We start from the raw sequence: 22,767 nt of genomic DNA, 5'->3' as shown, positions 1-22,767 counted from the left end.
TCTCCTGAACCGAGAGGGGGACCATAGGAAGCCTGTGTGTGGATTTGTCCAGACTCCACCTACATCTTTTTCCCTTGCTGATCTGGCCACATATCCTTGCTGCGTTGCTGAGTCCGTGAGTCCATCTACAAACTACCAAATATGTGGGTCATGTTTGTGGGAACCCAGAGTTGTGACTCTGTTTGAATGAAGTAATTTGTGAAATATTTACAGTCAGGTAACTTTTAAAAATCAGTATTGTAAAATCAGAAGCAATTTAAATGTTTATCAGGGAAATGGATTTATAGATTATGACATATTCAGGGGCACCTGGATGGCTCAGTTGATTGTCCAACTCTTGATTCCAGTACAGGTCATGATCCCAGGGTCATGGGATCGAGGTCCGCCTTAAGATTCTCTCTTTCCCCTACTTGTGCTCTTTCTAAAATAAAAAATAAATATAAAAAGTTAAGACATATTTATACAGTGGAACCCAATGTAGCTATTAGAGGTAACCTTGTACTTCAGAGATGTCTATGCGATATTAAGGTTTTTTGGGTTTTTAAAAAAATTTTTCTAATATTTATTTATTTTTGACAGGGAGAGAGACAAAGCATGAGCGGGGGAGGGGCAGAGAGAGAGGGAGACACAGAATAGGAAGCAGGCTCCAGGCTCTGAGCTGTCAGCACAGAGCCTGACACAGGGCTTGAACTCACAGACTGTGAGATCATGACCTGAGTCGAAGACAGACGCTCAACCGACTGAGCCACCCAGGCACCCCTAAGGCTTTTTGGTTTTTAAATAAGTTGTAGAACAGTTTACGTGGCTTGATCCCATTTTTTATTTTTTAATTTTTTTAATGTTTGTTTTTGAGAGAGACAGAACCCAAGCAAGGGAGGGGTAGGGGGAGAGGGAGACAGAATCCAAAGTAGGCTTCAGGCTCCAAGCTGTCTGCACAGAGCCTGATGCAGGGCTCGAACCCATGAGCTGTGAGATCATGACCTGAGCCAAAGTTGGACACTTAACCGACTGAGCTACGCAGGCGCTCTCATGATCCCATGTTTAAAAAACAAAACAAAAATCCCATATGTGCACATAGCATCTAGGGCCATCCACATCAAACTGTTAGTAACTGGCCAACTTCTGGGGGTTAAGATTAAGTTGAAAAGAAAAATACAGTAACCAGACCATAAATGTATACCATGGGGAGAAGCCCATGAAGAGTGATGGTCTCTGGATTGCTGAATACGTAATCAAAACATGATGATTGTTTCCAAATTCTTTAGTTTTTCATGGATCTGAGGTCTGTGCACAAAATATTCTATCATAGCTTTCAAATCATCTTGCAAACAAGGCTTGCTCTGCCAATGTTGAAACAGTAGGTGTGAGACACAAAAGCTGGTACTAATTGGGGGCACCTCGCTGGCTCATTCATTGGAGCATGTGACCCTTGATCTCAGGGTTGTGGGTTCGAGCCCCACATTGGGTGTAGAGATTACTTTTTACAAATCTTTTTTTTTTTTTAAAGTTGGTAGTAATTGGAGTTTGTGCCTTAAGATCTAGCATGTGCGTTGACAAACTGGCCCATAGGCTAGATCTAGCCTGCCATCTGTTTTTATAAATAAAATTTCATTGGAACGCAGCCATACTAAGGCTGTTTTCATGCTATTGTGGCAGATTTGAGAAGCTATGACAGAGATCCTAGGGCCTACAAAGCCTAATATATTTAGCGTCTACCCCTTTATAGAACAAGTTTGCTAACCCCTGATGTGCACTTTGGCTTTGGAGAAAGATAGACCTGGGGACAGACCTGGGTTTAGATCTCGACTTTACTAGTTACTAGCTTTGCGACTTTAGGAAAGTTAAATGTCTTTACCTCTTAGTATTTTTATCTGTAAATTGGGCATTATAATACCTAGCTCACAAGAATGTGAAGATTATATACATAGTATAACATATGGTATACATAGTGGCTTCTCAGTGAAATTCAACTGCTTTTATGATTCTTCCCCACCTATGCTGAAGCTTTCAAGGAGATTAGTAACGTTGGCATTGGACAGGAATTTTAGAGTAAACAGAATTTGAAAGTAGGAAGATCTGGTTAGAAGGGGATTTCAGCTTTAAGCTCAGGGGTAGCCGCTGAAAGGATGATAGGAACACTGAGAGGTATTATGAAGAAAGAAGCCGCAGGACTTTTTAACTGTTTGCGTATGAGAAGAAAGGGAAAGGAGAACTAAGAGTCAGAGGTGATATTCTGTTCTGGGTTAGAGGACAAGAAGAACTGTCACACCATAAACTTAAACAGTGACGTTAGGAGATGTAGTCAATGAAGGGATCTATATGAATAAGACATCAAGAACCTGACCCCATTTTAAGGCAATGGGAAAGGAGCACTCCTTGAAAGACAAAGAAAGATTGAAGATTTGCATTTCTGTCTTAGCAAGTAAGTATACTGGAATCTTACTACCTTGTAGTATGTCACCGAATGTCATTCTTTCTAGAGCATTCACCATAAAAGATTGATCTTAGAGCTTTGACTTCCCAAAGAACTAAAAAATCTTAAGATGTTCCATTTATAAAACAGCTCCCTTAGTGTGCACTTGATGTCACTGTTAGACTCTTCATTGTTGGAAAGTGAGATAGTCCTTGTAAGAGAATTATTCAAGTAACTAAAAGCCTTTTTAAGTATTATATGCCCTTTTAACAATTTTATCATGGAACTTAAAAAAATGTACCTTCCCGTGCTGCCTTATGCTGAATATATCAAATGTGATTTTATTTATTCTCAGAGATTCAAGGGAACATTTTGAGTGCCTGCTGTACTATACTATTATCCTGCTATGTCTTCTAATACCCCTTCCATTTTACTTTATTTTTATAGCAAGTTTTTAAATTTTTTTTTCAACGTTTTTTATTTATTTTTGGGACAGAGAGAGACAGAGCATGAACGGGGGAGGGGCAGAGAGAGAGGGAGGCACAGAATCGGAAACAGGCTCCAGGCTCTGAGCCATCAGCCCAGAGCCCGACGCGGGGCTCGAACTCACGGACCGCGAGATCGTGACCTGGCTGAAGTCGGACGCTTAACCGACTGCGCCACCCAGGCGCCCCTATAGCAAGTTTTTAAAATATGTCTTGAGAGTGTTTAATCTGTCTAAAATAAAATAGCAAAGTCTAGTTTGGAAATAATTATGTAGGTTTTTCTTAATTTTTTTCATATGGTTTTTTGAAGCAGGAAAGCAATCTGATACTCTTATTTGCCCATAGGTAGATATCATCTGTGGCGATCACTTGTTGGAGCAGTATCAGACACTAAGGGAGATCCGACGTGCGATTGGTGATGCAGCAATGCAGGTGGGTCCTAGACTTTATCGTACTTCTGCCTGACAGGCACGTTGTTTAATGAAAGAAATGTTATCAACGGTTTTAATAAAGATTCCATAATTTTTTTTTAAGTTTATTTATTTTGAAAGAGAGAGTGCAGGAGGGGAAGGGGCAGAGAGAGAGAGCGAGAGACAGACCTGAGCCAAAATCAAGAGTGAGACGCTTGACCGACTGAGCCACTCAGACACCCCTCGGTTTGTTTGATTATAGCCATCCTATTGGGTGTGCAGTGGCATCTCGTAGTGGTTTTGATTTTATTTCCCTGATGACTAATCATGTTGAGGATCTTTTTGTGTGTTTACTGGCCATTTGTATATCGTTGGAGAAATTTCTATTTAGATCCTTTGCCCATTTTTAAAAATTGGGGATTTTTATTATTGAGTTATAAGAGTTTTTCATATCTTCTGTATACTCATCCACTATCAGATATCTGATTTGTAAAAATTTTCTCCCATTCAGTGGGTTGTCTTTTCATTTTCTTTGTGATGACCTTTGAAACACAAAGTTTTTATAATGAAGTGCATTTTATCTGGTTTTCCTTTTGCTCCTTCTGGTTTTGTTTTTTTTTGTTTTTTTTGGTTTTTTGTTTTTTGTTTTTGAGTTTATTTATGTATTTATTATTTATTTTGAGAGAGAGAGTGCACGCACGCACAAGTATATGTGAACAAGGGAGGAGCAGAGAGAGAGAATCCCAAGCATGCTCTGTCCTGTCAGCACAGAGCCCGACACAGGGCTTGAACTCAGGAACCACGAGATCATGACCTGAGCTCAGATCAAGAGTCGGTCGTTTAACCAACTGAGCCACCCAGGCACCCCTTGTTCCTTCTGTATTTGGTGTCCTATCTGAGAAACCATTTCCTAATCCAGGATCATAAATATTTATACCTATGTTTACCATAGATTAGTTTTGTTTATTCTGGAATGTCATGTAAGTGGAATCAAGTACTCTTTTGTGTCTGGCATCTTTCATCCCTCATGTTGAAATTTATCCATGTGGTTACATGTAGCAATAGTTTGTTTCTTTTCATTGCTGCATAGTATTTGATTGTATAACATGCCATATTTTATCCATTTTCCTATTCTTGGACACTTGGGTTATTTCCTCTTTTTGGCTAATGCAAATAAAGTAGCAAGGCACCTGGTAGCTCAGTCGGTTGAGCGTCCAACTTCAGCTCAGGTTATGATCTCGCAGTTTGTGAGTTCGAGCTCCACATCTGGCTCACTGCTGTCAATGCAGAGCCTGCTTTGGATATTGTGTCCCCCTGTCTCTTCCCTTCCCCTGCTTGTACTCTCTCAAAAATAAATAAAACATTTTAATAAAAAAATACAAATAAAGTAGCTATGAACACAAGTATACATTTTCTTCCTCCTCCTCCTCATCTTTTTTTTTTTTTTTAATTTTTTTTAACGTTTATTTATTTTTGAGACAGAGAGAGACAGAGCATGAACGGGGGAGGGTTAGAGAGAGAGGGAGACACAGAATCAGAAGCAGGCTCCAGGCTCTGAGCCATCAGCCGAGAGCCGGACGCGGGGCTCGAACTCACGGATTGTGAGATCGTGACCTGGGCCAAAGTCGGACGCTTAACCGACTGAGCCACCCAGGCGCCCCTTCTCCTCATCTTTTTAAATCAGTTTTGCTTTCACTTACTTTGGACAACTAACTAGCAGTGGAATTGTTGGATCATAGGGAAGGTGTATGTTTTCTTCTATAGGAAACAAAGAATTGGTATATTTTGATATGATTTTTGTGGCTGTACTTTACCACCAACCTGTAAAGAACTATGGCCGAAATTTCTGCAGCCTAATGACTGGTCTATTATGGAGAATTTTATTTATTTTTTGCATGGTTTTCTTTTTACCAATTTGCTACAGATTTCCTTGCACCCACCACTCAGATTTAATGAGGGTTGGTAACACTTTATTCTTTCAGATAGGAAGATGTAAAATTCACATCACTTTAAAAAGAAATTTGAAACAAAGGAAAGTGTTAATACTCAATAAAACTGAGTACTGGTTACAAAGGTGTTATAATAATCTTTGTACTCCGAAAAAAAATTTTTTTAATGTTTATTTATTTGAGAGAGAGAGAGACAGAGAACACAAGCAGGGGAGGGGTAGAGAGAGAGGGGGTCAGAAGATCCAAAGCAGGCTCCATGCCAACAGGAGTGAGCCCAATGTGGGGCTCATACTCATAAACCGAGATCATGATCTGAGCTGAAGTGGATGCTCAGCCAACTGAGCCACCCAGCCACCTCTATACTTTGAAAATTTTTTAAACCTTTAGGAAAGTCATAGAAATAGCACAGTGAACATTCATCTATGCTTTACCTGGATTCACCAGTTTTTTGTTTTATTTTTTTTAAGTTTATTTTTATTTTATTTTTTATTAAAAAAATTTTTTTTTAACGTTTATTTATTTTTGAGACAGAGAGAGACAGAGCACGAACAGGGGAGGGGCAGAGAGAGAGGGAGACACAGAATCTGAAACAGGCTCCAGGCTCTGAGCTGTCAGCACAGAGCCCGACGTGGGGCTCGAACCCACGGACCGTGAGATCATGACCTGAGCCGAAGTCGGATGCTTAACCAACCAAGCCACCCAGGCGCCCCGATTCTTATTTTATTTTTTTAATGTTTATTATTTATTTTTGAGAGACAGAGAGAGTGTGAGCAGGGGCGGGGCAGAGAGAGAGGGAGACACAGAATCCGAAGCAGGCTCCAGGCTCTGAGCTGTCAGCACAGAGCCTAACATGGGGCTCTAACTCAGGAACTGTGAGATCATGACCTGAGCTGGGGTTGGATGCTTAACCACATGAGCCACAGGTGCCCCTTAAGTTTATTTATTTTGAGAGCAAGTGAGCAGGGGAGGGGCAGAGAGAGAGAGAATTCCACGCAGGCTCTGCACTGTCAGCGCAGAGCCCAAAAAGGGGCTGAATCTCCCGAACCCTGAGATCATGACCTGAGCTAAAATCAAGAGTCGGACACTTAACTGACTGAGCCACCCAGGCACCCCTGGATTCATCAGTTTTAACAGGACTCCATTGGAGAAATAGAACCCAAATGAATATTACAGAATTATACCTTAAACAACTGCAGGGGCTGGTGAAGAAGTGTATTGAAAGATAGTGCCTATGGACCAGTACTCATTGTAAATCAACAGGGCAGCAATTGGAAGAAAAGACCGTCATGAGTGGGGAATAGTGAGAATAAATTGGAACCTGTAGGGAGAAACTGGAATGTGTGTCTCATCAGTTCCATCTTCAGTGACATGGGTGATCTGTAGACAAAGCTGGTGGTCTTTGGCCCAGAACTCAGAGAAGCTGAAGGTGGAGCTCTTGTGGGAGCAAGAGGAATTAGTGGCAGGCCTGGCTGCCTTCCTGTCCCTACAACGTGAGCCAGCATACCAGCAACAATGTGTATAAGCTGAACGAGCATCGGGTGCTCTATGATGACCTGAGCATAATGGCTTCTGCCTCCTTCCACTTGGCACATCTTATCTTACACAAATCTCTATTGGCTAACCTAACAGGGGAGGGATTTGGGGAAATATAGTTCCAGTTTGGCCAAGTTGACCTAGCAAAATGCAGAAGACTCACAATCTAAGTGTTGGTGTGGGTGTGGAGCAACTAGAATTTACGTGCGTGGTTAGTGGGGGTGTGAACTGGTTCAGCCACTTTGGCGTTCTTTTGGTGGTACCTACTAAAGCCACGGATGTACACCCTATTCCCCAGCAATTCCATTCCCGAGTATAGACTCAATAGAAATGAATATTATGTCTACCACAAGACATGTACAAGGTAGTTGATAATAGTTTGATCATGATAGCCACAAACTGGAAGCAACCCATATGCCCAACAAAAAATGAGTAAAAAATTGTGACATATACATACAATTAAATACAACTACCATATCCATCAACATGGATGAATCTCACAGACATGATAGTGAGCGAACTAAGTAGGGCCCAAAAGAATATACAGCTGATCAATGCAGATTTGCTTACTCACTAATATTTTATTGTAACCTCCAAATTAATACTAATTGCCATTTCATGGTCATTCACAGTTTTTCATAACTTTTTCAACATTTATTTATTTTTGGGACAGAGAGAGACAGAGCATGAACGGGGGAGGGGCAGAGAGAGAGGGAGACACAGAATCGGAAACAGGCTCCAGGCTCTGAGCCATCAGCCCAGAGCCCGACGCGGGGCTCGAACTCACGGACCGCGAGATCGTGACCTGGCTGAAGTCGGACGCTTAACCGACTGTGCCACCCAGGCGCCCCAGTTTTTCATAACTTTTTAAATGGCATTTGGATTTTTTTTTTTTTTTGAGAGAGAGAGAGAGAGAAAGCATGCTTGAGCAGAGGGCAGGCAGAGAGAGAGAGAGAGGGATAAAGAGAATCCCAAGCAGGCCCCACACTCAGCGCAGAGCCTGATGTAGGGCTCGATCCCACAACCATGGGATCACGACTCTAAGCTGAAATCAAGAGTCAGACACTCAACTGACTGAGCCACCCAGGTGCCCCGGTATTTGGATTTTTTAAAGAAATTACAAATTTTGTAATTTTGCTAATGAAACTTATATGTAATTGAGTATTAGAAAGATGCTCCAAGGTTAACTGTTCTTTACTGCAATATTATAGGTTGTAATTATCTTTTAGTTTTATAGGTATATTTAGTTGTGATAACAGTTTGTCACAGTAACAAAAGTAATTAGCATACCATGATTGGGGACCATTCCTTTTTTTTAATGGCTGTCATTATTAACTTGGATTTTACATATGATTTACAAAGAAGAAAGAGGACTTTGTCACCTTTCTGTTTCTTTGAAAAACGTAGCTGGCTTTTCCTTGAGCAAGAAAAAGGACATGAAGTTGCATGAAATGTAATTATTTTTGCAACATAGCCAGCATAGTGATAGAATGAAATGGTGTTAGGACTTAGTCTTGAAGTTATTTGGGTTGAAAAGTGAAAAGAAAAAGGGAAATCCATTGATAAGCCTGCCAGACTAATTAAGGAAAAACACATATATGATGTGAAATTGCTTAGAGTTCAGAAAAAGACAATACCACTAATAATTAACATTTCTTGAGCTAAGTAATCTCTATACCCATCGTGGGGCTCAAACCCACAACCCTGGGATCAAGAGTCACACTCCACTGACTGAGCCAACCAGGTGCCCCAGAACATGTGTTATCTTGTGTAAGCCTCACAACAACCTTAAAAGATAACAATTAATGGGGTGCTTGGGTGGCTCAGTTAGTTAGATGTCCAACTCTTGATTTTAGCTTAGGTCATGATCTCACAGTTCCATGGGATCAAGCCTGGCGTAGGCTTCTGTGCTGATAGCAGAGCCTGCTTAGGATTCTCTCCTCTCTGTGCCCCTCTCCTGCTCATGCTTACTCTTTCTCTCTCTCTCTCTCTGTCTCTCTCTTTCTCTCTCTCTCTCTCTCTCTCTCTCTCTTTCTCTCTCAAAATAAATAAGTAAACTTTAAAAAAGATAACAATTACTATCTCCTTTTATCTTTTTTAAAATGTTATTTTGAGATACTTTAAGACTTAGAGAAAAGTTACAAAATAGTATGAAAGTTCCTGTGTAGATCTCACCCAGCATCCTTTAGTGTTAACATCTTCCATGACCACAGTACAATCATCAAAACTAAGATATTGACATTGTTACAATACTGTTAACAAAACTGCAGACATTGGATTTTGCTACTTTTCCCATGGTTGTCCTTTCTCTGTCCTAGGATCCACATTGTATTTAGTCATCATGTCTCCTTGTCTTCTCCCAGTTCTCCAGTTCTTCCTTGTTTTCATGACTTTGATACTTTTGAAGAGTATTGGTCAGTGATTTTATAAACTGTCCTTCATTTGGGTTTGTCAGATGTTTTCTCATGACTAGATTGAGGTTATGCGTTTTTGGCACATCACATACAAGTGATGTGCCATTCTCAGAGTATCATCAGGAGATATTTAATACTGGTAGGTTTTTCTCTTTGGAATTGATAATGTGGGGGGAGATACTTTGAAACTATGCAGTTATCCTGTTTCTCTTCAAATTTGGCCCTCTATTCTAACATCCATTGGTGGATCTTATAATTTAGAAAATTGATGTACAGAGGTTGCATACCTTGTCCAGGATCACTTGGCTAGTTAGTCATAGAATCAACAGTCAACTGTTGAAAATTTGAACTTAAATTAAGCTCAGGCTCTTAACAGAAGGGTAACCAAATACTTTTTCAGGTGATTATTCAAAATGTTAAACTTCAAAAATCTTAGAAAATGATTATCTTTTAAAAAATTAAGCTTACTTGATTAGAAATGTAAGAAACTAGGAGTAAAATCCCAGTGGAGTAGGTAGAAAATATTACTTCAAAAAATATTTACTGGAGCACCTGGCTGCCTCAGTTGGTTAAGTGGCCAACTCTTGATCTCAGCTCAGGTCATGATCTCACAGGTCATGGGATCAAGCCCTGGTTAAGGCTCTGCACTGACAGTGTGGAGCCTGCTTGGGATTCTCTCTCCTTCTCTCTCTGCCCCTCCCCTACGTGTGGGTACTGTCTCTTAAAGAAATATTTTTTAAAACATACAGTAAAGCCTTAGTTTGCGCGCATGGTTCATTTCGGAAACATCCTTGTAATCCAAAGCACTTGTATAAAACGAATTTCCCCATAAGAAATAATGGAAACTCAGATGATTCATTCCACAACCCCAAAATATTCATACAGAATGATTACAATTCTGTAATATAATATAAAATAATAAGGAAAACATAAAATATAAAGAAAAATAAATTAACCTGTACTTACCTTTGAAAACCTTTGTGGCTTGTGTGAGGGAGAGGAGAGAGGAGGGTTATTATGTAGGAAGACTTTCACTATCACTAATGGAACCACTGCTATCTTTTGGCTCAATGGAATCTTTTTCTGCATGGGGGCCATTGTATACTCACACAGATGTTGCCTATAGTACAGTATTAATGAACTCTTGTCATATACTGTATTTAATGTAACTGGCAATAAGGCAGCAGACGAAAGGGTCTATATCTGCAGGCAGCCTGACCTAGAATGAAGCAAAGCATTCCTAAGCTTACTCTTGTATGGACAAGCAAAGGACTGTCCATAGGTGCTTTGAAGTGACAAAAAATACACTAGTGCCAGTTGTGTGGGTACCTTCCAGTGTTCTGAAAAATCACTGATTTCTGCCAAACACCGTGGCCTAAGATCCGAGCATGGGAGATGATCACCCACAATCCCCCATAGAGAGAGAGAGAGAGAGAGAGAGAGAGAGAGAGAGAGAGAAGAACCATTGGCTCAGTTGTGATCTTGTGATGTTCAGCATCATGTACTACTCATATTGCAAGATACCACTCGTTTATCAAGTTAAAATTTATTAGAAATGTTTGCTTATCTTGCAGAACACTCACAAAACAAGTTACTCACAATCCAAGGTTTTATTATATTTACAGAGCACTATTCTAGACACGTAGGGAGATTCAGAGATGAGCAAGTCCCTGAACTTAACCTATAATACAATTAAAGTCCTCATTGACAACAATGTAAGATTCATTGACTCTCAGGACCTCTCAGCTAAATGAATAATATACCTTCTGTGGGAAAGGGGAGGAGAATGGTAGGAGCTGAGATCTGGGCAGTCAGAATAAAACCATGTGCAGGACTTTATAGGCCATAGTATGAACTTTGGATTTTAATTGGGAAATTAATATGGGAAATTATTTTTGGAGAGATTTAAGCCAAGGACAGAAGTGACCTACTCTGACTTAAATTTTAGAAGACTCATTCTGTTTGGATAGTTCAAGAAGACCATGGATAGAGACATCTCTAACTACAAAATACAAATAATATTTATATCTATGTATATAGAATATAAATATAATAGACATAGAGACTTGAATTATAATTATTTCATTTCATAAAATGTGATTTTATACATACATTGAAGTTGTTTTGAGGTTTTAAAACCACTTGTAAGCTATTTTCAGTTTGACATCTCAGCATGTCATATTTTGCAAATGATGCTTTCATTTCTGAAACATGAATAACTACATGCAAAAAATTAACATGTAAAATGTAATTTGTATTCTTGTAAGAACATTGATAGAATCTGTTTGTGTTATAATATAAATTCATTTACTTAGATTAGGCTAATTAGTCTAGAATAGATCTGATGGTCCATGGGCCAAATATAGTATGAAATTGTGTTTTACATGGCTATGTTGTAAATATTTTTGAGTTTAAATTCCTGTAGCTACACATCTGCTCTCTGGTTTACCAGTGGTCTCCACTTTCCCTATGGACTCACATGCCTAACTCACATATTCATCTATGTTACTTTCCTGGCCCTTGTAGGTAGGCCTTTGAATTTGTGAACCCTTTCCTAGAATTCTGGTGAGCTTTCACTAGAGTTGCCAGGAACAGAATCCAGATTGCAGTGAATTGTGTAATAAATGAGAGATGAGGAAGTAGAGCCGTGGAAAAGCTTAACAAAGAAGAGAGAAATAGCTAGAATGTGATTGGAAATGCAAGGCGTGCATGTCACCATTCCCCCTCTGTGTTGCTCAGGGTCAGCCCATTGCTCATGGCATACTCCCCAACAAGTTACTTTTTAGCTAGTTTTCCAGTTCATAGTAGGTTAGAAATAGCACTTTAGGGGCGCCTGGGTGGCTCAATTGGTTGAGTGTCCTGACTGCTAGCTCGGGTCACTGTCTCAGGTCATGATCTCTCTGCTGTCAGCGCAGAGCCCGCCTGGGATCCTCTGTCTTCCTCTCTGCCCCCTCCCCTGCTCGCGCTCTCTCTCTCTCTCTCTCTCTCTCTCTCTCTCCCTCTCTCTCTCTCTCTCTCTCCCTCTCTCTCTCTTCTCTCTCGCTCTCTCTCTCGCTCTCTCTCTCTCAAAAATAAATTAACATTAAGGAAAGAAAGAAATAGCACCTTTAAAAGGTGGATTGCTTCCTGGATGCAGACTTGGTGAGAACACAAAGGATTAAGACCTGATTATCAAAAGACGAGACAGAAACCCAAAAGAGCAGATGAAAAGATTCAGAAACACAGTACTTGGAGTCATTTAGTGTAGGGTTAAGTTGCCCAGAGACCGAAGACATCACTGTGTTACAGAACAGTGTATTCAGTGTTCATAATGATGACGCTAGACATCAAAGAAAGGTTAAACTGTATTGTGAACAGTCTTTTAGGCACAGTTAAAATGTATAATGTATTAAACGGGTAAGAGTTCCACAGTTTTCTTAACAGTGAATGGTAGTGAGCTGCATTTATGTGGAAATAAATGTTTAATTTCTTCACAGATCCATGGTGTTTTATGATAATTGAGTCTTTTTTCAGGAAAGTAGTCCACGCAGAAGGAAAGGTGTATCTCTTTGAGTTCTTTTCAGAGAACTGTTTAGCCACAAACATCCCTGGCTAATTGTGGAGTTTCAGAATTACCTTTGAGAGTCATTTAAAAAGGCACAGTGGCAGGGAATATTTGGTGATAAGGTGAATGAATAAGTAAGTCTATTTACTTGGACCCTTTATTTTCTTTAAATCAAAGAATTTCACATTAGTGTTGGGCTATGAAAAATAAACCGTATCTGACTTGACTTGATTGTTTGCATAACCGGTTTTCAAATAACTGCAAAACACTTTTTTTTCTTTTCAGGATGGTCTGCTGGTCCTCCATTATGGTCTTGTGGTTTCTCCTCTGAAAATTACTTGAAGATTCTAGCAGCATTAGGAGGAGGGAAACGAAATAATGAGGCTTCTGCAGGATTGCATTTCACCAAAGATTTCCACACAACATGTAATAGCTACCATTTTGTGCTGCTGGAGACATAACTTATCTATTTTCAGCACGTAGATTCATAACATTTATAAGTACAACTTGGAATGACGGAATGCATCTGTTTTACTAGAAACTATATATAAAAAGCATCCATAGCTCAGGGGGAAATTTTCAGAGCATTAAATTTTTAAATTCCTTGTGATCTCAAATACTTTGACATTGATTTTGCTTCCTAATCTTTGAGGTAAATCGGTTACTATTTTCTTCTTTGTTGAGCCATATCCCTTTCCCGTTGGCGGTTAGGATTCTGCTCTCTGGAATGGTATCCGTTGGGCAGTCATACTTTTGGAAAAGAAGGATGCTTTTGAACTGAAGATTCAAAGCCAGGCTTTGTTAAACTACAGAGTGTACCTCTTGGACAAAGACCAAAACTACTGGCCACTTTTGTATGTTGCCATCATATTTGGAACACGTGTCTTTCTTTTACCAGCAATACTACTACAGAGATGATATATACTTCTAAAAGGGATGAATTATCATTCTGTGTGAAGAGACTGTCTCCTGCAGGGTTTATGGCCTGTACTGTAAGCCTTCAGTGTAATAAAGACTCCTTTAACATATCTTAACAACAAGGGATGCCTCTTTGAAACATTCTCTTTATTATTTGAATGTTAGTTTGATTAGCATTCACTTTGAGTATGTAGTTTGGTTGTCAGTACCTTATAACACCACTGCTTCTCAAAGTAATAAATAAACGAGTGAATTTGCAAGTTTACAGAATACTTACTCACTGTTCCTCAGTAAGTCAGTTTAATGTTCATTGTCCCATTACTTTGTCACTGGGATAAAGAATACGGGTGTTTAAGAGTTCGCTCACGTGCAAAGATTTCAGTTTTAAATGTTATTTTGCCTAAAATTAGCATTGTGATACTTTCTAAAACAATATTTTGTAAACCCTATTTCACTGCAAAATTTCCAAGTCTGCGTATAGAAACAATTACAAATGAATGAGGTTTGGCGATTGTTTTGTAAAGAATTTGTGAATTGTGTATAAATCTCTTCTAACATTTAATAAAAATTTTTAATAAAAATTTATTTTAACCTATTTTGAAGTGTTCATATTTATTGTGGATTGAAACAAAAATAACCAAAATTCCTTACGAGATAAGGTATCCAAATTAGTTAAAATACCATCAAATAGTTATTTTATAAACATCTTCACTGATTTTACTAGATGCTGTTATTTGACAGTGGACAGAATAGCAACTATGGAATTCATTGCCTCTTAAATGTTTCTTACCCAAATTACATGCTATTTTTATTCTTGTCCCATGTTAACATTTTTTGTCAGGGATTCCCAAGACTACCTTCAGGTTTTGTTTTAAGTAGGCTCTATGCCCAATTTGGGGCTTGAACTCACGACCCTGAGATTAAGAGTTGCATGCTCTCCTGACTGAGCCAGCCAGGCACCCCAAGACTGCCTTCAGGTTTAGTGGTTCACTAGAAGGACTCATTATACTTACGCTTGTAGTTTATTACAGGAAAAGGATACGGATTAAAATCTGCAAAGGGAAAGATGTATATTGCCGAGTCCAGGAGAAACCAGGCATAAGCTTTCGGTTGTCTTCCCACAGAGAATACGGGACAGTGTTTAATTCTTTCAGCAATGATAGGTGACATATGAAAACTGTCGCCAGCCAGGGAAGCTCACCTGAACCTTAGTGTCCAGGGGATTTAATGGGAATGAGTCATGCAGGCAGCCAGTGCCCATATGATTGACTCAGCCATCAAGAGTTCAGCACCCACCCGCTGCTCAAACTGATACAGCATGTCCCAGGGCCCCAAGTATACAAAAACAGGCATTCACCAGGAGTCACATTGTTAGGCTAAACTCTCCCCCTGTGGCCCAAGGTCTTAGGCATACGAGGACAGGATATTCCAAGGGCTCAGTAACATGGGAAAATACTTTAAAGCAGAATATTAAATGTAATTACTTGATAAACACTTCTGCGATAAGCAAGTCAAAAGGTTGTCGCTTTTTAGATATTGTGTGGACAAGATTAAAATGAAAGGAGTGATCTTCAAAGAACTCACAGCCTAACGTACATCTCTCAGAATCTTAATAAAAAGCAGACACTGGTAAATACTATAAGAGTCACAAAGAGATCTATCCTTTGTATTTTTGCTTCCTCCTGGACTTGACCTCGAAGACTCCCAAAGGGGCACCCGGGTGGCTCAGTAGGTTGAGCATCCGACTTCAGGTCATGATCTCATGGTTTGTGGGTTTGAGCCCCACATCAGGCTCTGTGCTGACGGCTCAGAGCCTGGAGCCTGCTTTGGATTCTGTGTCTCCCTCTCTCTCTCTTGTCTCTTCCCCACTCGCACTCCATCTCTCTCTCTCAAAAATTAAAAAATAAATAAATAAATAAAAGAATTCCAAAGAACTAGGTTATATCTGGTTATATCTATTTGGCCTATTGTTCCCACCAGGCAGTAAACCAAGTAATGAAGAACGCCGGGGGCGCCTGAGTGGCTCAGTCAGTTAAGCATCTGACTTCAGTCATGAGCTCAGTTTGTGAGTTCGAGCCCCGCATCGGGCCCTGTGCTGACGGCTCAGAGCCTGGAGCCTGCTTCGGATTCTGTGTCTCATTCTCTTTCTGCCCCTCCCCCACTTGTGCTCTATCTCTCTCTGTCTCTCAAAGATAAATAAGTGTTAAAAAAAAAAAAAGTTGATTGATTGGCTTTCAAATCTCTACCCCTAAAATCAGTGTGATCTTCGGCTTCGTCAACAGAAATACAGTTTCAGATCAAGGGAGTTAATACTTCCAATGTCTGATTCATGTTGTACCAGTTCTGGGTAACATACCTAACTACTGAGAGATGGGAGGGTAATGGGATAGGGTATAAGACCCAGAACAAAAACGAGCAAAGGTTGAGCAGTTGCTTACGGTTAACTCGGAGAGGCAAAAACTTACGGCAGGACAATACAAGGTAGCTATCTTCAAATAACCAGAGGGTCAAGGACTCGGATGTGGGAGAAGCACAAGCAAGAACAGACAAATGTCGACTTGTCTTGGGTTAGCCTGGCCGCCCCCAGCAACAGCACGCCTTCAGTGATGATGAGATAAGATCAAAGAGTTTTCAAAAAGAATTTTTACTGTAAACAAAATTAAACAAATAAGAGTATATGAAGTGCGGATTTCAGAACCCAGCTTCAGTGGCCTTATAAGAGTAAATTTGTTTGGCATAGCTGTTTGGCACACTTTGTTTTTACCTAAACCCTCTCGGAGGTGACACTAAGCAAAGATGCCCAGAGGGATAGTTTGTGGTAGTTGTAGTTTGGCAGAATGTGTGCTTGGAGATTTCTCAGTTCCTCCCTTAGATCCGTCCCAATCTTTTCTCTCTAGTATGGGCCAAAGTCATTTTCTCTGACCTTGGGCTTCACTGAGCTTCCCCTCTGCTTCTACTGCATTGCCCTTGCCTGTTGATTCAGTGACATTCTTGTCTCTGACAGTTCCTTCTCTGGTCCCCAAGCTAACACAGTTCTATACATGCACACAATGAGTCTCCTACAGTGACTTTGAATTCTTGAAAGTAATACCTCTACCGGGATGCCTGAGTAGCTCAGTCGGTTCAGCGTCTGACTTGGGCTCAGGTCATGATCTCATGGTTTGTAAGTTCAAGCCCCAGGTCAGCCTCTGTGCCGACAGCTCTAAGTGTATCCTCTGTGATTCGATCCTAGATGAGTATTCTTGTAGGATCACCGAGTTGTAATTGGTTTATCACATGTATGTGTGACTAAACTTGTAAGTTTTTTTTTTTCTTTAAAATTCTAAGAGTTGCAACCTCTGTAGTGTGTTTTCTCATCTTGGAAACCCCTAGTAATAGAAAAGATTCGAGCAGATGCTGATTCTGAATGTTTGTCTCTGTTTTCTTCAGTAGATCCTGACCAAAGAGTAGGTCCTCGTTTTTATTGCTTTTCAGTATGTTGTTCTGCAAATGAGTTTGATTATTGGCATCTCTTCAAAACTGCACTGATGAAATCTAAATTTTATCACGTATTGAGTTTAATGGTCATTTCACAGATGAAATGCCATATCGATCTCCTGAAAGCATGCCAAATATTTACTTACATGGAATGGATATTATGGTTTGATCTTCACATTTTGATTCTGTTCTGATGATGTCTGTAGTTTTACAGAGGTTCTAATTGTGATAATATTTTCATATAAATGAGAACAGATTTTTTTTCTTTGAATGTTTTTAAGAAAATGTTTTCCCAAGAGAAAAGCTGGGTGAATGATATTTTAAATTAGAGATTGAAGATGGCAAAAGTTTCCAGGACAGATTTTTTTTTAATCTAAAAAAAGACATAGAGGCAGTATTGCATAATGGTTAAGGACATGAATTTTCAAGCCAGACTGCATAGCTTTGATTCCCAGATTTGCTTCCTGCAAGGCATATGGCCTTGGACATGTTATATGACTTCTCTGATCTGTAAATAGGGACAAAGGAACCTAACTCAAAGAGATGTTATGAGAATATTAATATGAGAATATGGGAAGTATTCAGAACCTTAGCTGGCATATAGTCTACTATCAAATTCAAATATGGTCCCTATGTAGTCACTTCTTAGATTACTTTGCTGCATTAGTTCCTTTCTAATGAGTGGTGGGGTCCGCTAATATTAAAAGACTGATGTTGAAATGTTTGTTATTTTTCCTGTCTTCTTTCTGATATATTTTCTCTATGCACCTCCTTCTATGGATAACCAGGCGAGGGACAGGGACACAGCCTCTAACGTCAGACCTGGATTCTGCTTTCACTCTAATTCTAGTCTTAGCTCTGCTGCTTATATTTTGCAGACTAGATTAGTCCTTAGACAATTTCAGTTGCCAGGAGTTCCTTTTACTGAGCTCAGTCTGGCTTGAGGTAAAGATAAAAGATTTGTCTAGCCCTGAAGGACATCAGGAACTCCATATGTCATTTATGAATCTTTATGCCAGGAAATCATGGGAAATGGAAGTTACACTTCTCATTTATTCATATTTATGGCATAATAAGTAAACCTAAGTGAGTTAATTTTTTTTTTAAGTAGGCTCCATGCCCAATGTGGAGCTTGAACTCACGATCCTGAGACTGGGAGTCACGTGCTCTCCTGACTGAGCCAGCCAACAACCCCTTATTTGTTTTAGTAAGCACCTCTAGGGGCACCTGGCTTGCTAGGTTAGTAGAGTGTTCAACTCTTGATCTTGGAGTCTTGAGTTTGAGCACCACATCGGGCATAGAAATTACTTACGAAAAATGTATAATAAATACTTCTAAGGAAAAATACCTTTTTTGCCCTGCACAGTATGCAGCAACTAACTAGACCTGCTACTGATCGTATTCTAAAACTCCAGCCCTTATATTTATGATTTTGGCTACCCGCTGCTAACATTCTATAGCCCCTATTAATAAGAGCATACAATAGAGCTAGAATGAAATGTCTCAGACTTACACACAGACCAATTGCCTCACCAGGGGAGGGAGTGGCCATGTGGTGATGTATGGTAATTAATCGATGAGGAAGGGAGCCTGGAGACCCCTCCAAGATCAATCTTCATTTTTCTTTGTAGCCTGAACTTTCTGTTTTATTTTATTCGGAATCACTAAAGCACTGTAGAAACAAATCTTTAAATATCTGCAGTGTGATTCACCGTATCTTATTATAATCCTGGGCTATGTGTCTGTATTTCTGTGTGTTTCAAGGGATTGTAAGCAAGAATTTATAAATTTTAGCTAGTCACCACCCCCACTGAGTAAGCTTGTCAAATATCAGCATAAAACATGAGTGCAATCAAATAATCTAAGAGATCAATAGAGGAAGAGAGAAGCCATTTGATCTACATAGTAACTGTTCTTCTCATCTTTTGAGGATTTGCAGCAGGGGATGGTAATTTAATGATAACAATCCTTTGTTTGGCTGGATTCAGGAGCATTTGCCCCTTTTGCAAATGGCATAGACCATATGAGATATTTGAAAATAGCGAAGTCATGATTGGCTTAAATCTAAAATGTACATGAAGTTTGAACATGCAGCAAAGCTAGTAGTGTATGTTCTATAAAGAAAAATAAAATTTCACATACGAGCTCTATTTTAAGATCCTATAAAGCCCCCCCCCCTCAGTTATTTCCATTTTAAGTACTGGGCTTTCAGGCACACCAGCTTATTTGGTTCTAAGGGGGAAAACGTACTCTTAGGATTTAGATGCTTTTCAGGACTTTGAAGATTTCTGATGATAGAATAATAAAAATAGTATCAGTTGGAAATCAGTGATGGGTGCTCATTAGCAACCAATATTTCTAGCTATTCTTTCTTTTGTTTACATCCAGGGGTATTTCTGGCTTTTTCTCTAGGTTCTGCTTCAAAATCAATACTCTTATTAGATCTGGCTTATGTTGTCCTCACGGAATTCCTTCCAACTGAGATTGATTGACCCAGGTGGCTGTACGTAATGGTCTCAGCTGGAGCAGAAGGTATAGTAGACTTTGTAATTATATTTTTCTGATAGTTCCATAAATTCTCTATCAGTGGATTTTTTTAGATTGAGGTGATATTTACATGATATAAAATTAATCATTTTAAAGTGAACAATTCAGTGGCATTTAGTATGTTCACAATGTTGTGCAACTACCACCTCCATTTTAGTTCTAAAACATTTCCATAAGTCCAAAATAAAACCCCATATCCACTGAAGAGTTACCCCTTATGCCCCCTCTCTTTAGCCCTGACAACTACCAATCTACTTTCTGTTCCAATGAATTTTTTTTTTTATTTTTAAAGGTTTATTTTTAAAAATGTATTTTTAAAAATTTTTTAATGTTTATTTTTTAGAGAGAGAGAGAGAGGGAGAGTGCTAGCAGAGAGAGAGAGAGGGCGACACAGAATCTGAAACAGGCTCCGGGCTCTGAGCTGTGAGCACAGAGCCCGAGGCGGGGCTCAGACTCACAAACTGTGAGATCATGACCTGAGGCAAAGTCGGATGCTTAATCGACTGAGCCACCCAGGCACCCCTTTTAAATGTTTTTAGAATATTTACTTAATTTTGAGAGAGACAGAGTGCAAGCAGGGGAGGGACAGAAGAGAGATGGAGACACAGAATCCAAGGTAGGCTCCAGGCTCTGAGCTGTCAGCACAGAGCCTGACGCAGGGCTTGAACTTGTGAATAGGGAGATAATGACCTGAGCTGAAGTTGAACACTTAACTGACTAAGCACCTAGATGCCTTAATGTTTATTTATTTTTGAGAGAGGGAGAGACAGAGCACCAACAGAGGAGGGGCAGAGAGAGAGGGAAACAGAGAATCTGAAGTAGGCTCCAGGCTATGAGATGTCAGCACAGAGCCTGATGAAGGGCTTGAACTCGTGAATTGGGAGACCATGACCTGAGCCAAAGTTGGACGCTCAACCAACTGAGCCACCCAGGCACCGCCCCTGCCCCGTCCCCGCCGCTGCCGCAATGAATTTCTTAATACATTTCAAAAACGATTTCATATTTGCCTTTAGAGTCATCAATGGTGGTTCTGGACTCCCTGCTTTTGTTCACAAGTAAGTTTTAGAAGTTTATCTGCAGGACTATAGGTGATTTGTGTTGTGTCTGGAGCTAAAACTTGGACTCTAGTTTCCAGACAACAGCTCAAATCTTGCCGTCTTCTTTAGCTAGTGCAGTAAAATGAATTCTAAGTATCCTGGATTGATTACCTCTTGAGGAATTGTCCCTGCTGTAATATTCCTTCATTTCCAGGCCCTTTGATACTGAGCTACAGAGTTCCTTTGCAAAATTACATTTTAAAACTCCTTTTTAAGAATTAGGTAATCGCATCTAATTCTGTTTCATTTTTAGTAGGAGGTGACTCAGATGGGCTCAGAACCCAGTTTTGAGCTCCCACGACCTCACTGCAATGCAGGACGGTAACAGGTTCAGGAAGTCTGGAAAGCAGTTTGCCTATGGGACTTGGTGTTGCCCATGGCTTCTGGGGCAGAAAAACCTGAAGTAAAACCTGGTGAAGAAGGGGTGAAAAAGGTGATAGAAATAAGGATTCCCACTCCCTCAAGTGAGGGGACTTGCTTTTCTGTAGAGAAGCAATATCGGAAAGACAAGCACTGCGGTCAGAAGATCAAGGCTCAAATCCCAGCTCCCTAACTCTGTGACAATAGACATGGGTTTTAACCTTGCCATTCCAAGGCTCTATTTCTTCATTTGTAAAATGGGTATACAAATACTATCTAAAGAGTGGTTGTGAGGTTTAAGTGAGATAATTCTGTTTGCTGCCTAGAACAGTGTCAGACACATAGTAAGTAGGTACTGAATAAATTAAAGCTGTTACTAGTCTCAGGAGGCAGGGGATCTCATTGTCTAATGAATCTGAAAGTCATATTGGTTATCGCTAATGCGCTTTGTGGGCAGGCTTCCCCACAGTCTCACAGACTCTCTTTGTTGTCCTGTTCTAGTAGTTGGTTCCTCTTCTCCTCCCCCCTGCCTTATGATTCTGAACCCTGTTTCCTTGTTACTGTAATGGTCCTGATTTACTAATTTATCAACTCCAGGCTTTCAATGTCTTTATAACTGAGCTCATGGCAACCAGTGGCAACTCGCTGAAAATAGATGTAAATTAGAGCTAGAGATTATATAACTGTAATCAAAAGATGCTGGTTTTCCAGAGACAGATCCATTAACCAAATACGTAGAATCCTTAGAAGTGGCAACCAATATCTATATTGAAAACCCATGTGTTGATGAGACTATTATTTTTATCCCTAATAGGCCCTGAAAGATGTTTGATTACTATAAAGCTCTCCCTGTTAGTGCAGGATGAACATCTCTTTTCCCAAGCAGTTCCGTCGATGTATCCTTGCGTGGCATGCAAGTACTCTCAGCCAGATGGACTGAGAAGGACAAGATTGTTCAAGATTCAGCAAGCTCCAGCTTCACCACCACTATCGGTGGGGGTGGCACCCACACCCCCTCATTTCAGTCTCCATCCTGGAACGTGACATGGCATTAGGGAATCTCAACTCCATGGACTTCTGGATACCAGAAGTAAACAGTCCAACGAGGAACCCCAAGCCCCTTGATATGGACAAAGTTTTCTGTATTTTTCTGGAAAAAGGGTCCATAGCTTCCTCCAAGGAGTCTGCAATCCATCAAAGGTTAGCAATCATTACAGTGGAGGAAACTTCTGCTGCTGCCTATGTTCTACCTAAACATATCTGCAGAAGTATAACCTCATTTTCAAAAAAGGAGAAGATTCTTGTTTTGAACTACCTTTTATCATATGCGTTCTGCGCATATCTAGGCACAGAATCTATTGTCTTGCATCATTTGTTTGATTGGATTCCTCCACTCCCTGCCATAAACTGTCCATTTAGCGCATTACGTGTTTCAGCCAGTGTGAAACACATGCAGACTATATAGCCCCAAGGCTTGGGCAGGGGGAGAAACAACCCTAAATGTAGATGCGAGGAACAAAGCATAAATAATTTCCAAATTATTTGGGGGTACAGTTGTCTCATTGAACCAAAACAGTGCTTCTCTCAACTGAAATAGCAAAAACCACAGAACACAAGTTA

General features: G+C 40.0%; 1 protein-coding gene across 1 annotated transcript in view; it reads left to right on the top strand.

The window, feature by feature from the left end:
• PCGF6 (polycomb group ring finger 6) overlaps positions 1-14,261 on the top strand; it is a 37,717-nt gene extending 23,456 nt beyond the window's left edge. Inside the window, exons 9-10 of the mRNA XM_043597422.1 lie at positions 3,244-3,330; positions 13,034-14,261. Coding sequence (XP_043453357.1) covers positions 3,244-3,330; positions 13,034-13,090 — 144 coding nt within the window. The 3' untranslated portion in view covers positions 13,091-14,261. The remainder of the gene's footprint in view (positions 1-3,243; positions 3,331-13,033) is intronic.
• Positions 14,262-22,767: the final 8,506 nt, after the last annotated feature.

The sequence above is a fragment of the Prionailurus bengalensis genome, chromosome D2 (assembly GCF_016509475.1).
Source record: "Prionailurus bengalensis isolate Pbe53 chromosome D2, Fcat_Pben_1.1_paternal_pri, whole genome shotgun sequence".
In the NCBI taxonomy this organism is placed as follows: Eukaryota; Metazoa; Chordata; class Mammalia; order Carnivora; family Felidae; genus Prionailurus; species Prionailurus bengalensis.
Note: the sequence above shows the minus strand (reverse complement) of the source record. Positions and strands in the feature narration are given on the sequence as shown.